The sequence below is a fragment of the Balaenoptera ricei genome, chromosome 4 (assembly GCF_028023285.1).
Source record: "Balaenoptera ricei isolate mBalRic1 chromosome 4, mBalRic1.hap2, whole genome shotgun sequence".
NCBI classification, from domain to species: domain Eukaryota; kingdom Metazoa; phylum Chordata; class Mammalia; order Artiodactyla; family Balaenopteridae; genus Balaenoptera; species Balaenoptera ricei.
The window spans coordinates 93,251,576-93,264,704 of NC_082642.1; the positions used below are offsets into that span (position 1 = coordinate 93,251,576).

At 35.9% G+C, this 13,129-nt stretch overlaps 1 protein-coding gene across 6 annotated transcripts in view; it reads left to right on the forward strand.

Moving 5' to 3' along the window:
• The window catches only part of HSPBAP1 (HSPB1 associated protein 1), a 56,754-nt gene that overhangs the window by 14,095 nt on the left and 29,530 nt on the right, over positions 1-13,129 (forward strand). For all 6 annotated transcript variants that reach the window (XM_059920980.1, XM_059920979.1, XM_059920984.1 and 3 more), the window contains one exon: positions 8,811-8,992. In XM_059920980.1, the coding sequence (XP_059776963.1) occupies positions 8,811-8,992 (182 nt within the window). The remainder of the gene's footprint in view (positions 1-8,810; positions 8,993-13,129) is intronic.

A 13,129-nucleotide genomic window follows, 5' to 3' on the forward strand; every position in this document is an offset into this window, starting at 1 on the left:
TTTGCCTTAAGCCAGATAAAGCAATTACTGTTACTCTAAAAACAGTTAGTTTATAGGAAAGAAAGAGTTTACGTTAGAAACTGTTTCTAATCTAAAGAAGTCCATGACCACTGTCTGGCTTCAGAATATGTGTTTAACTTCTATTTAAATATGGGTAAACTTGGTAGTCTAGAAATTCATAGTGTTTTAAGCATTGCTGTGAAGTGGCTCTAAGAATATCTATTAATAACTCAGAAGGAACCAGAAAATTACCCAGTTTCTCTTCCAGCTTCTCCAAGCTTAGTTTTCTCATGTTGATCTTCTAGGATATCTCATATAATTATTGGGTTTTTGGTGTCTGGAACCCCTTTGTACTCCAGTGACAGGTAGAGCAGGATTAATAGACCCTAAACTCTTTGGCATCTCATTCTAGTCACAGACCAAAATGTTTATTGTATTTTTAAATTAAATGCTAGACCAGCAGCAACTATGTAAAAATCAGCTTGTTCTCTTTTCTTCTTGATTTTAGTCAGATAAATTTTCCACTCATTGAAGTGTCTGTTAAACAATAATTTGAAGAAAAATAGAAATTGTAATTTTTTCACCTCCTGGTTAGACTCCAAATACAATACTACTACTAAGAGCTATTGAGAACTGTTGTGTCAGGCACTGTTCTGAGGGCTTTATACATATTACCTCTCTCAATCTTCTTCAAACCCACTTGGAGTGGTACTATTATTATCCTGTTTTATAGCGGAGATACAGTAATTTGACATTTTAAAGTTACTACTCCAGCATAGAAGAAAAAGGGAAGTAGAAAGTCTCTGCAATTGAGAGAAACTGCTCTGAGTTTTTACTAAAGATAATTTGTTCTTTTTTAAAATTCAGACGAAATTCACATAAAATTCACCATTTGAAAGTATACAATTCAGTGGTTTTAGCATCTTCACAATGTTGTGCAACCACAACCACTATCTAATTCCAGAACATTTTCGTCACACTGAAAAATCTGGTTCCCATTAGCAGTCACTCCCCATTCACCCCCTTCTCCAGCCCCTGGCAATCACTAATCTACTTTCTGTTTTTATAGATTTGCCTATTCTGGATATATATAAATGGAATCATACAGTTGTGGCCTTTTGTGTCTAGCTTTTTTCACATATCATGTTTTCAAGATTTACCCATGTTTTAGCATGTATCTGTATTTTCTTTTTATTGCTGAATAATATTCCATCATATGGATAAACAAAATGTTTATCCATTCATCAGTTGATGGACGTTTGGGTTATTTCCACATTTTGGCTATTATGAATAATGCTACTATGAACATTTAGGTACACGTTTTTGTGTGGACATATGTTTTCACTTCTCTTGGGTTAAACCTAGAAGTGTAATTGCCGAGTCATGCAGCAGCTATGTTTAACCTTTTGAGGAACTGCCAAACTGTTGCCCAAAACAGCTGAACCATTTCACATTCCTACCCCAAAGTGTGAGGGATCCAGTTTCTCTACATCTGTGCCGATACTTATTCCATTTTTTATTCTGGCCATCCTAGTGGGTGTGAATTATTATCTCATTATAGTTTTGATGCATTTCCCTAATGACTAATGTTGTCAAGCATCTTTTTATGGGCTTATTGACCATTTGTATATCTAATTTGGAGAAATGTCTATTCAAATCCTTTGCTTGTTTTCTAACTGAGATTTTTTTGTTTTTATGTGTGTTTCTTTGGGGTTTTTTTGTCTTTTTGTTGTTGAGTGGTAAAAGAGATCTTCATATATTCTGGATACTAACTCTTATCAGATATATGACGTGCAAATATTTTCTCCCATTATGTGGGTTGTCTTAATAATTTGTTCTTTTTAAAGTTATTTCTTTGAGTATAAATACAGTACTTCCACGAGCAGTGTAGGGTAGTGATGTAAGAGAGCTGACTCAAGTCAGATTGCGTGGGTTCAAATTTTGACTTACTCTGTGACTTTGAGCAAGTCACTTAACTTTTCTGTATCTTAGAAATGTTTTCAAGATTAAATGGGTTCATATTCATTAAACATTTACAACAGTGCCTAGCACATAGTAAATGCTCAAAAAATATTATTTAAAAGTAGAAATAATTTAAAAAATTAAAATATACCTTCTCATTTTAGAGAACGCTGGAAAAATGGGAAGACCCAAAGAAATTTAAACACACTTAGTCCTATTACCCAGAGGCAATCACTAATTACATTTTGATACATGTCCATGCAAGCCTTTCTGTATTTTAAACATAAAATTGTGTTAATTTTAACAGCCTGTGTTTTCTCTTTTTTTACTTAACATATTCTGAGCAGCTTCTCTTGACATTAAATATGACTTTTAAATGGCTACCTAATATTCCATTGTATGGTAGTACCATAATTTATTTATTTATTTATTTTTAATTAATTTATTTATGTCTGTGTTGGGTCTTCGTTTCTGCACGAGGGCTTTCTCCAGTTGTGGCAAGTGGGGGCCACTCTTCATCGCAGTGCGCGGGCCTCTCACTATCGCGGCCTCCCTTGTTGCGGGTTGCGGAGCACAGGCTCCAGACGCGCAGGCTCAGTAATTGTGGCTCACGGGCCCAGCTGCTCCATGGCATGTGGGATCCTCCGGGACCAGGGCTCGAACCCGTGTCCCCTGCACTGGCAGGCGGATTCCCAACCACTGCGCCACCAGGGAAGCCCCATAATTTATTTTTAAAATTCTCCTATTTTGCTTAGATTGCTTAGAAGTTTTAAATTTATAAATAAGACTGTACTGAGCATGTTTGAAAGTAAATCTTGTCCAAGTTTCTGATTGTTTCCCTAGGATAGATTCCTTGGAGAATGACTGGGTCAAAGGGTGTGAACATTATCACCAGGAGCAGCACAATCCAAGAAGCTTCTTAGGCCAGAAACCTCTGAGCCATTCTGGTGGCCTCTCTAAGCGGTGTCTGGTGACTTACACCCGAAGTATCCAGCATCCACCTGCTTCTCTGTCCGAGGCCATCCTCCAGTTGGGGTTACCCTGCTCTCTCACCTCCGTGGTTGCAGTAGCCTCGTCCCTAGTCCCTGTGTACTCCCTGCCCTCCCGCCTCAGCCATTCTTCATCCTGAAACCAGAGACAGTTTAAAAAAAAGAAAAATCTCATCTTCTTTCCCTGTTTAAAACCCTTAGATGGCTTCCCATTACCCTTAGGCTAAAGACCAGCATTTTTGTTATGGTATAGGAAGCTCTGTTTGCCTCCTCTTTCTGAGCTTGGGGCAAAAAAGCATTTTTTCCAGTTTTTGTATTTCCAGAGATTTGCTTTTTCTTACTTCAGGGCCTTTGCGTATACAGTCTAGCCGTTCTTCTCTCTTTTCCCACTTCCCCTTACCCCAGCTTTACCTAGTTAATTGCTCTGCTTCCTTCAGATCTTGGCTCAAAGGTCGTTCCCTCATGGTAGTCTTTGTGACCACATCTCCCTCCCTCACCCCCCAAATCAGGTGTTACTATTAAGTTATCTCAGAGCACCTTGTATTTCTGAGTAACACTTAGCACAATTGTAATCACATGGTTAGTTGTGTAAGTAATTATCTGTTTAAAGTCTCTCTTCCCCTCAAGAGGGCCACCTTGTAAGGGCCAGGGCCATGTCTCATTATTGGCTGAGCACCTAATATCTGGATAGTCAGACATCTATGGAGTGAAAGAATGAAAGACCTTTGATACGTGAGGCCAAGTGCTTTGCAGAAGAGTGGTTTACATTTACTTTCCTTTCAGAACATGCAAGGGTGCCTGTTTGGCCACTCCTTTGCCGAAACTGAAATTTATGTTTTTAAAAAACTATCTTGTTGATAGGTGAGAGATGGGTGTCTCATGACTTTAATTAACATTTCTTTGCTGGTGATGTTGAACATATGTTCGTGTTTATGAATAATTGGTATTTTTGTCTGGTAATTGTTCTTTCACTTATCCTGATTAGGGTTTCAGGGTTTGGCGTTTTTTTTAATAAATAAATTCCTTATGTTAATATTAAGAATACTGTGTTTGTTTACTAATGTACTAATGTACTAAACAAATGTTTCCCAGTTTATTGTTTGCCTTTTGATTTTTGCTTCATATTTTTTATAGTAAAGTCAAATAATATTTCATTAATATTTTTATTCTTATATATTTTATTTAGAAATTCCTTCTGTATCCTGACAATAGATAAATGTTCTAATATTTTCTTCTAATAGCTTAATGATTTCTTTTTTACATTTTACTCTTTATCCATTCCATATTTGTTTTAGTATGTGGCGTTCACTGACTTTTTCCCAAATAGTTAAGTTGGAAATAACATCTTTATTGTAGTACCATTACTGAATAATCCTTTTTTTCCCTATTGACTTTGAAACCATCTTTATTGTATTACTATATTCTTGTATATTCCAGCATCTGTTTTTGGACATTTTACTGAGCTATCAGTTTTGGTGCCAGTAAAACACTTTTTAAAAACTATTTTAGCAACTGGTATATATTTTAATATTTGAAAGAACAGTTCATCCTCCCTAATCACTCTTCTTTCTCAGTATTTTATTAGATACAATTGAATTTTATTCCTCTAAACGAATTTTAGAATTAAACAGTGCGCCCACATTAAACAATGAATGTTGCCTGCCCTCAAGCCATCAGCCACTGCAGCTGCCTCCCCCCCCCCCCATAATGGTGCTCCCTGAGGGGCATTCGGAACGGAGAAAAACAGGATCCTGGCCCTAGATAGTTAAGATGCATATCAAAGCAATAATATCAGTGAGCCAAGACTTTTGCATCTTCCCATCCATAGAAAAGCACTAAAATCATTAACTTGAGATGTCTGGTTTTTTTGTAATCAGCAGTAATCGTTTGATGTTCGACTCTTTTTTTTTTCCACGAAAACTCCTGTATATCCTGGCACCTCCCTTACCTCTTTAGAACAGTTCCTCAGAACATCTGAGAGGCCATCTCCCAGACTATAGTCCTCACTAAGATACCCAAATAAAACATAACCTGCAACTTTTAGGTCATGTGTTTTTCTTTTTTTCTTTCAGTCAACAGGATTTTAAATGAAAATTCATGAAGTGCTATAAATTACGTAATTTGGAAAGAATCTACCTTGTGACAATACTGTATCTTCCTACACAAGAATGTGTAATCTTCACTTACCTAGTTTGTTTTATCTCAGTAAAAAGATTTGGGGAAAAAAAAAAGATTTGGAGTTTTCATATAAGTCTACAAATTTCTTAAAATATTATAAAATTTTTATAGCTCTTAGGAAATATTTTTGCCTCTTTTGTTTTTCAAACTGTGATTGATATACAAATAAAAACCATTTATTTTTTGCATGTTTATTTTTTATCCAGCCAGTTAATAGTGTACATAGTTTTTTAGTTTATTCTTGTGGGCTTTTTAGTAAGACAGGCATATGAGCCTGGCATATATGTTACAAGCATAAGGCATATGAGTTACAAGCATATTGCTTGTAACAATGATAACTTTGTTTCCTTTCTATTGAGCATATTTATTTCTGTTTTAGGTCTTGGTTAGAATTTTTCTAGAATGCTTGAAATAATAGTATTAATAACTAGCATATTTGACTGTAATGTATCTCTTAGTTTATTTTAGGAAGTAGATAATGACATCACAATAGCTCTTTGAAACATTTTGGATCAGATTCATTTGCCAACATGTATTCTCAGTGACAACACTATACCTCAGCTGGCAGTGATTTGGCAAGCAGATGAAGAAATAATCCTAAACATTTGTTGATAGGGAGTGGAGTAACAATCAAAAGTCATACTCAGTACCCACATTCCAAGTGTTTCTTGCTTGTGAAGTGATGAAGTCTAACAAAATGGAGAAATATTTGTTTCACTGCTGTGCAAAAAATATTTTAGGACTCCCTTTTATGAGAGTCAAAAGCAAACTCAATTTATACACTATTTCCAAATCCTAAACTCAGCTGAGCTTCCTCTTACCTAACATTTTGACAGTAAGTAGGATGAAAGTTGCAGCTGCCTAGGCTACTTTAATGTTAAACGAAAGAACAATAATAAAGTTAGAAAGGAATAATTCCATTGCATAGAATAAACTAAGAAAAACAACTGTACTACCCAGAAAGAAATTGTCATGATAACAGAATGAAAACAGTGCCTTTGGTGCTATTATTACCAGGAACGGGTGAAAAGATTCTATTTTGAAATCACTATGTAAATGAAAAAGTCTGTCATCTTCATTCATTCCATTCATTGTAATTTTCCCCTTACAGTAACAGTTCTCACGTGTAGTTTTTTGCATTTTTAGATTTTCATTCTTTTAAGTACAGAACTTGCTGTGACAGAAAATGAAGTCTTCTGATGACGGTGCAGTACAGATGTGCCTGTGAAAACTGGTCATAACTGAAAAGTCCTCAGTCTACCCTAGGGGCAGGTGGCTCAAGCAATGGCTTTAGTATTCCGTTGGATCAGTTGGATTGAATTTTGTGAAATGAAAACTTACAGGACAGTAGAATGTGTTCAGGCTCACACTGGAGCTTACTGAAATGATTTAGAAATGATTCCAGCACCAAGAAGCTTTCTTGCTACATGGGTTTTTGTTAAAAAACCGTGTATTCCAATGCTGTTATGGTAAATTCTTGATGATAATGTTGATAATATTAAGAGCTTTTATATATCGATGGGTCAGTGTGTGCCAGCCACTATTCTAAACGCTTCTCAAAAATTATCAAATTTAAATAGTTCTTAAATCTGCAGGGTTTTATCTTTTAGATAAATGTAGCCTAGTAAAGTTTTCCTGCTTCTTAAAGTCAGGTGACAAGTTGATGAAGTAAATGAATTAAGGGTGACACATACCCTCCCCTCCATTATTTCTCTGCCAGTATAAGGTTTTAGGATAAAGAGAGGAGGGAGAAACGTGATTGGGATAATCCTAAACAGTTTGGGCAGAAATGGATGGAAAAGATAAAAGATGTTTGAATATTCTTTTCTTCCTACTACCAATTCAGCTAACTTTTAAAGTGCCTCAAGTAAATATATGAATGAATAATAAAAAGTACTAATAATAGTGTCTAACTTTTACTGAGCATCTGCTATGTGTCTAGCACTGTGCTGACTGATTTACATGTGTTAGATCTACATCTCCTCTTGAAAGGATTTCATGTTTTCCAAAATAGATCATAATCAGGTTTCTTGAATATTAACATCCCAATGTACATTTAAAGTATTCAGCTAATTGTAAAAAAAAAACTCATTTCATCACTATTTAGAAGAATAATTCTGGAATAAATGAGTTCTACCCGTAATAACAAACCACTATGGACAGACAGACTTTTCTTCAAGCTTTCCTGATCAACCCTCATCTCCGTGGTCTTTGCCTTTTCCTAGGTGTCTATGGCACAAAATTTGGCATCTAGTTATATGATGCCTCAAATTCCCTATTATTCTGGTTGAAGTTTTCTTTTTATCTAAATATAGTCTAAACTCAAGAGTATTATCTATTTCTTTTATGTTCCTGCAAGCCTGAGCACAATGCTAGTTACAAATTAGGTACTTAATAAATGATTCTGAAATAAATGGGTTAATGAATAATTGAACAGACTTTAAATTGCCGTTGTCTACTTAATGATTGAGGACCTGTGTATGATAAATGTGCAGTATAAAGTTGAAAATTTTCAAAAGACAGTTTTTTGTTGTTGCCTTTTTTTAAAAATTATTTGAAGAAGTAGTTCTCAAACTTTTTGGTCTCAGGATTCCTTTAGACTTAAAAACGATTGAGTACCCCAGTGAGTGAGTTTTTTTGTCAATGTGGGTTATATCTAGTGATACTTAGCATTATTAGAAATTAAAACCGAGACATGTCTACTTAAAGAAAAATGCTCAGTGTAAGAACTGTGAGTTTAAGTTTTATTCAGGGTCTTAAAGGACTGTAGCACAGGAGATAGCCTCTCAGGAGCTCTGAGAAAACTTCTCCGAAGGGTAAGGAAGAAGCCTGTATACATATGATTTTTGGCTAGGGAATGTGTGCAGTCAAGCAGACATCTTGGTAAAAGATTACTGCTAGTCACAAATAACAAATATCTACAGTTAATGATTTTAGTGCTTTTCTTTAGGAAGATGCAAGAGTCTGGGGTCATTGAAGTTCTTCCCGAGATATACATCTCACTATCTACGAGGCTTGCTTGTCCAAAGCACAGAGCATGCTGTTATGGTCTTAATTTCCTCTATCTGAAGCACAGAGTGTTTCATCCTGTTATGTCTTAATTTCCTCTGAGAGTGCACTGGTTGGTCAGTGACTGCAGTGGGTTACGACTTAATCCTTGTAGAACTGTTTGGTGAGCAACGCTCTTTGTTCTTCTTTGTTTCCGGACATTTAAAAATATAAGAACATAAGCACATAGTCCACTAGCTGTCGGAGCAGTGACGTCAACACAAGTTGTGTAGCCCCTGGAAAACTCCACCGTACTCTTGTGAGAGAATAAGTGTGAAAAGGGCAAATACTGTTGTAGTATTATTATGAAAATAGTTTAGACCTCACAGACCCCTGAAAAGGTCTTGGAGAAGTGATAAACTAAAGTAGTCCACTGGATTACTGCATCAGGCCATAGAAAGGATAGTCTTTAATCTTAAGGTTAAAATTGTGTTTTTTACTTTTAAATTTAATCATGAGTATTGTTAAGTGTTGTAAATGGTTCTAATTATTTAGCAAGTACATAATTAATTTCTAATTAATGTTAAATAATAGTTAATACTTCTTGGTTGAAATTATCCTCATTTAAGAAAACAACAATATTTGGAAACTGTGTTCAATGTACATTTAAAGTTGGGTTCTCTTACATTGCAGCTCCTCAGTTTGAAACCACATGTAGTTACGTAGAAGCTACACTTGAAGAGTTTCTGACCTGGAACTGTGACCTATCTAGTATTTCTGGACCATTTAGAGACTATGATCATTCCAAATTCTGGGCTTATGCGGACTATAAGTATCTTGTCAGTTTATTTGAAGATAAGACAGATATTTTCCAGGTAAGTGAGTACATTTCTTTTAATCATAGTATAACTTGTTCTTGAGAAAAGATCACAAATTAGAATCTCCTTGGTACTTTTTTCCTCACTGTCTTTTTCTCTGAAAAGTAGTCACCGTGAGTCTTGACTATCCTATTGACTCAAGCCCAAAGATTTGTTCAAAGGAAGTATAATGTTTGGCCTACAAAGATGAGCAGCCTTCTTATTATTTTCCTAGTCACCAAACTTCCTGCACACTCTCTCCTTTGCCTTTAAACAGCACCTAAGCCGATTTGGAGTATATCAGAAACATAGACTGTGTGTACAGCTTCCTTTCCTCCTGACCTACATCTAAGTCCTTGTTCTGTCAGTGAGGCAGATGGAGGTACAAAGCTGATTACATGAAGAAGCATTCAAGCATTCCTAGAATCCTAGAAGCCTTCCGGGCTGCTGCTGCCATCTCTCTCTGCTCTGGGGTGTTTAGTACAGGCTTATGGCCTGAAGCAGAGAGTGCTGGGCTCCCAGTGTTTGACTGTAGAAGTCCTGCAGAAGGATGGGGGTGCTCGCAGAAGTAAGAATGTGGAAGTTCTCTGCCATGCGTTGACATAACTGACGGCAGTTTGCAGACTACCATATCCTCTTTTCAAAGTGTTTTCTACCTCAAACTGCCAGTTCAGTTTGTGGGGTGATTTTGCAAACTCCCTGCTCTGGTTTCTGTGTGTCTTAGGCATCGGCCAGGAATGGGAGTAGTCCCAGAAGGCTGTTTGAATGACTCTGCCTTGCCCAGCATCAGGTCAAGGTTCTAGAGTCCTTCATCCTGCCCCTACAGGATATATTTTGCCATCACAGCAGGCTGTTCACCCACCTGCTCTTCTCCTGCCGGTCACCACCACTCTCCCTCTGGACTTTCCTGTCATACAGGCTGATTGTCCTTGGACTCTTGAGTCATTTTCCATTCAGCTTATATTTTTTCTTTTTCACTTTGAGTGAAGGTTTGGATGCTGGTGCTTTCATAGTTATAATATTATCATACAGCTATCAATACTTTGTATCTTTCCTTTATTAAATTTTTTAATGTTTTACTTAAATTTTGGTTTTTGTAAAAAAAAAAAAAAAAGGAAAAACACATCACTTGCCCCATAATTGTTAGTTGAGGATACTTTTTTTTCTCACAACAATAAAAGAAATGCATTGGTTTTGAAAACATTCAGTAGATGTTTTCTGAATCCAAAGTCTATACCAAATCTATTATTTACTCATTTATTTTTTACACACACACACACACACACACACTGTATTTTATTTTTACAAGAGATAAATAAACTGACACCAAGCATTGTAAATGGATGACCACAGCAAAAGCAACAGTGATTGCAATTACCAAACACGAAACACACTCATACTATGTCATAATATTGACATTCAGTCCTATTTACTCATTTTTAAATGATAATTTTGAGGTAATTTTTTTAATAACCTTAATTGTGATTACTCTGTGGATCTTTAATCCTAGACCTTTTAGATATCATAGTTAACTTTTAGAGTATCTTATTAATATTTCTCATACCCTAACCCACCCTGTATATTAGACTAGTACTTTATTACTCCATATTTCAGGTAAAACACTGTAATAGTAATATTTATCAAGTACTCATACTTGGTGCTTTTCTAAGTGCTTTACCTTTATAATCCTCACAGTAACCCTATGATTTAATAATTATCCCTATTTTAAGAAAAATGAGGGCTTCCCTGGTGGCACAGTGGTTAAGAATCCACCTGCCAATGCAGGGGACACGGGTTTGAGCCCTGGTCTGGGAAGATCGCACATGCCGCGGAGCAACTAAGCCCGTGTGCCACAACTACTGAGCCTGTGCTCTAGAGCCCGCAAGCCACAACGAGCACAACTACTGAAGCCCGTGTGCCTAGAGCCCGTGCTCCGCAACAAGAGAAGCCACCGCAATGAGAAGCCTGTGCACCACAACGAAGAGTAACCCCTGCTCGCTGCAACTAGAGAAAGCCTGCGGGCAGCAAAAAGACCCAATGCAGCCATAAATAAACAAACAAACAAATAAATAAATTTATAAAAAAAAAAGAAAAGTGAGGCACCAAGAGGTAAAGTAAACCTTTTCTGAAATTATACAAGTAAGAAAAGAATAACCTAAGCAGTCTGCCTCCACGAGCTTTAACTACTGCACTATATGCCTGCAGAGGGTCTGGATACATTCAGTCCTGTGAGGACTCCCAGCTAGGATGAAGGACTTCTGTCTGTGCTGAATCTAGGCTCACTCTGCCTTGGGTGAATCTCTAATCTGACCCCATCAGTTGTTCTGTTTCAGGCCAGGCATGGTAGCACTGTGCAGAAACGTGACCTATTTATTAAGTGTGGGTATAAAAGGCAGCCTTTTGATAATGTGCTGGAATTCTAATTGAGCCCTTATAAAATATGATATTTTTAGTTAATGAGTTTTCTTCAGCTCACATTATGGTGATTAATTCTCTGGATTAGAACAGGCAAATCTGCTATGAACAACCAAGTCCATTAAGATTATGTCATTTTTTTATCTCAAAGTTTTCTGAGCATGAAGTGATCTTATATCAAAGGTACCTAAGTTGTTTTACTTTTACCACTATAATTCATTCAGTCACTAAATCTTACTTCTTATTGTTTCAAGCCTTCTTCCGTCTGTCTTAAAATGGTGGGTAGTTAAACATTAAAACTGATAAATTTTTTAAATGTTTATTTAAAATAAACTCATTGTATGTGAATTTAAGTGACATTTTTATGAAAGTAATTATATTCCAAATTTCTTTTTAATGTTATGAGAGTAGTGGCATTGTTTTACATTCTTGTCTCTTTAGTGTCTGGCTTAATAGAAGACAGCTGGTTTCTTCTGTCTGCTTCATTCAGTCTTGCGATTTGTTGGTTTGTTTTAAGTATATGAAGAATATCTTGCTTTACACAAATATGCAGCTGAAAAAGAGAGGAGCATTTTGGCAACCTTTTTAGATAATTGTGGATTTTTTTAATACTCCACCAAATTTGGGTTGTTTCTACCACTAATGAGTAGTCTCTTAAAGGTTCGTTTGTTGCAGTCAAGAATCTGAACCCATGATCAATGAACCCTTCGTAGTCTTTCAGTAAAATCCATTGGTCTATCTTGCATGGAATGGATCTTTTGTAATACTTTTCATTGTCCATTTGGAAAATATTGGTTTACTAAGTTATATAGATCTTCCAAATGTTGATGCATCTTTGTATACTTTATTATAAAAAAAGTGACATTTGTTAATAGCATCACCATTCTCATCAGAAAAGTCTTTTAAGTTTTAGGAAGCTTTCTAGCTGATGAGTTTCAAGATACAAGTTTCCAAGATAATTTTTATTCTGTTCAAAATATTTTCCAATTTCCCTTGTGATTTTTTCGTTGACTTATGGTCTACTTAGAAGTATAATGTTTAGTTTGCACATATTTGGGGATTTTCCAGCTGTCTTTCTGTTATTGATTTCTAATTTAATTCTGTTGTGTTCAGAGAACATACTTTGTATGATTTCAGTCCTTTTAAATTTATTGTTTTATAGCCCAGAATATAGTCAATCTTGATAACTTGTACACTTGAAAACAATGTGTATTCTGCTGTTTTTGTCTTTTATAAATGTCAATTAAGTTGATTGTTCATGTCTCCTGTATCCTTACTGATTTTCCGTACACTTGTTTTACCCATTATATAGAGACAGGTATTGAAATTTCTCAACTATAATTGCGTATTTATTTCTTTTTCAGTTTAAGTTGGTCAGTTTTTGTTTTGCAGCTAGTAACAGTTTAGGTTCATGCACATTTAGTATGTCCTCTTAATGGATTGATATTTTATCGAGATGTGATGATCCTCTCTTTCCTGAGTTCTTCCTTGTTCTGATGTCTACTTTGTCCGAAGTCTGCTTTGTTTAGTTTGCCTTTGGTTAGTGTTAGCATGAAGAAGGAGTACTTGCTATGTGCTTCCATTTATATAAAATTGTAGAGCTTGCAAACAAATTTATAGTGACAGAAAATAGATCAGTGGTTATGTAAGAATGAGGGGGTAGAGAGAGGTTACAAAAGGTTATGGGAAAGCTTTTGGACATGATCAAAATGTTTGTCATCTTGATTGTAGTGATGGTTT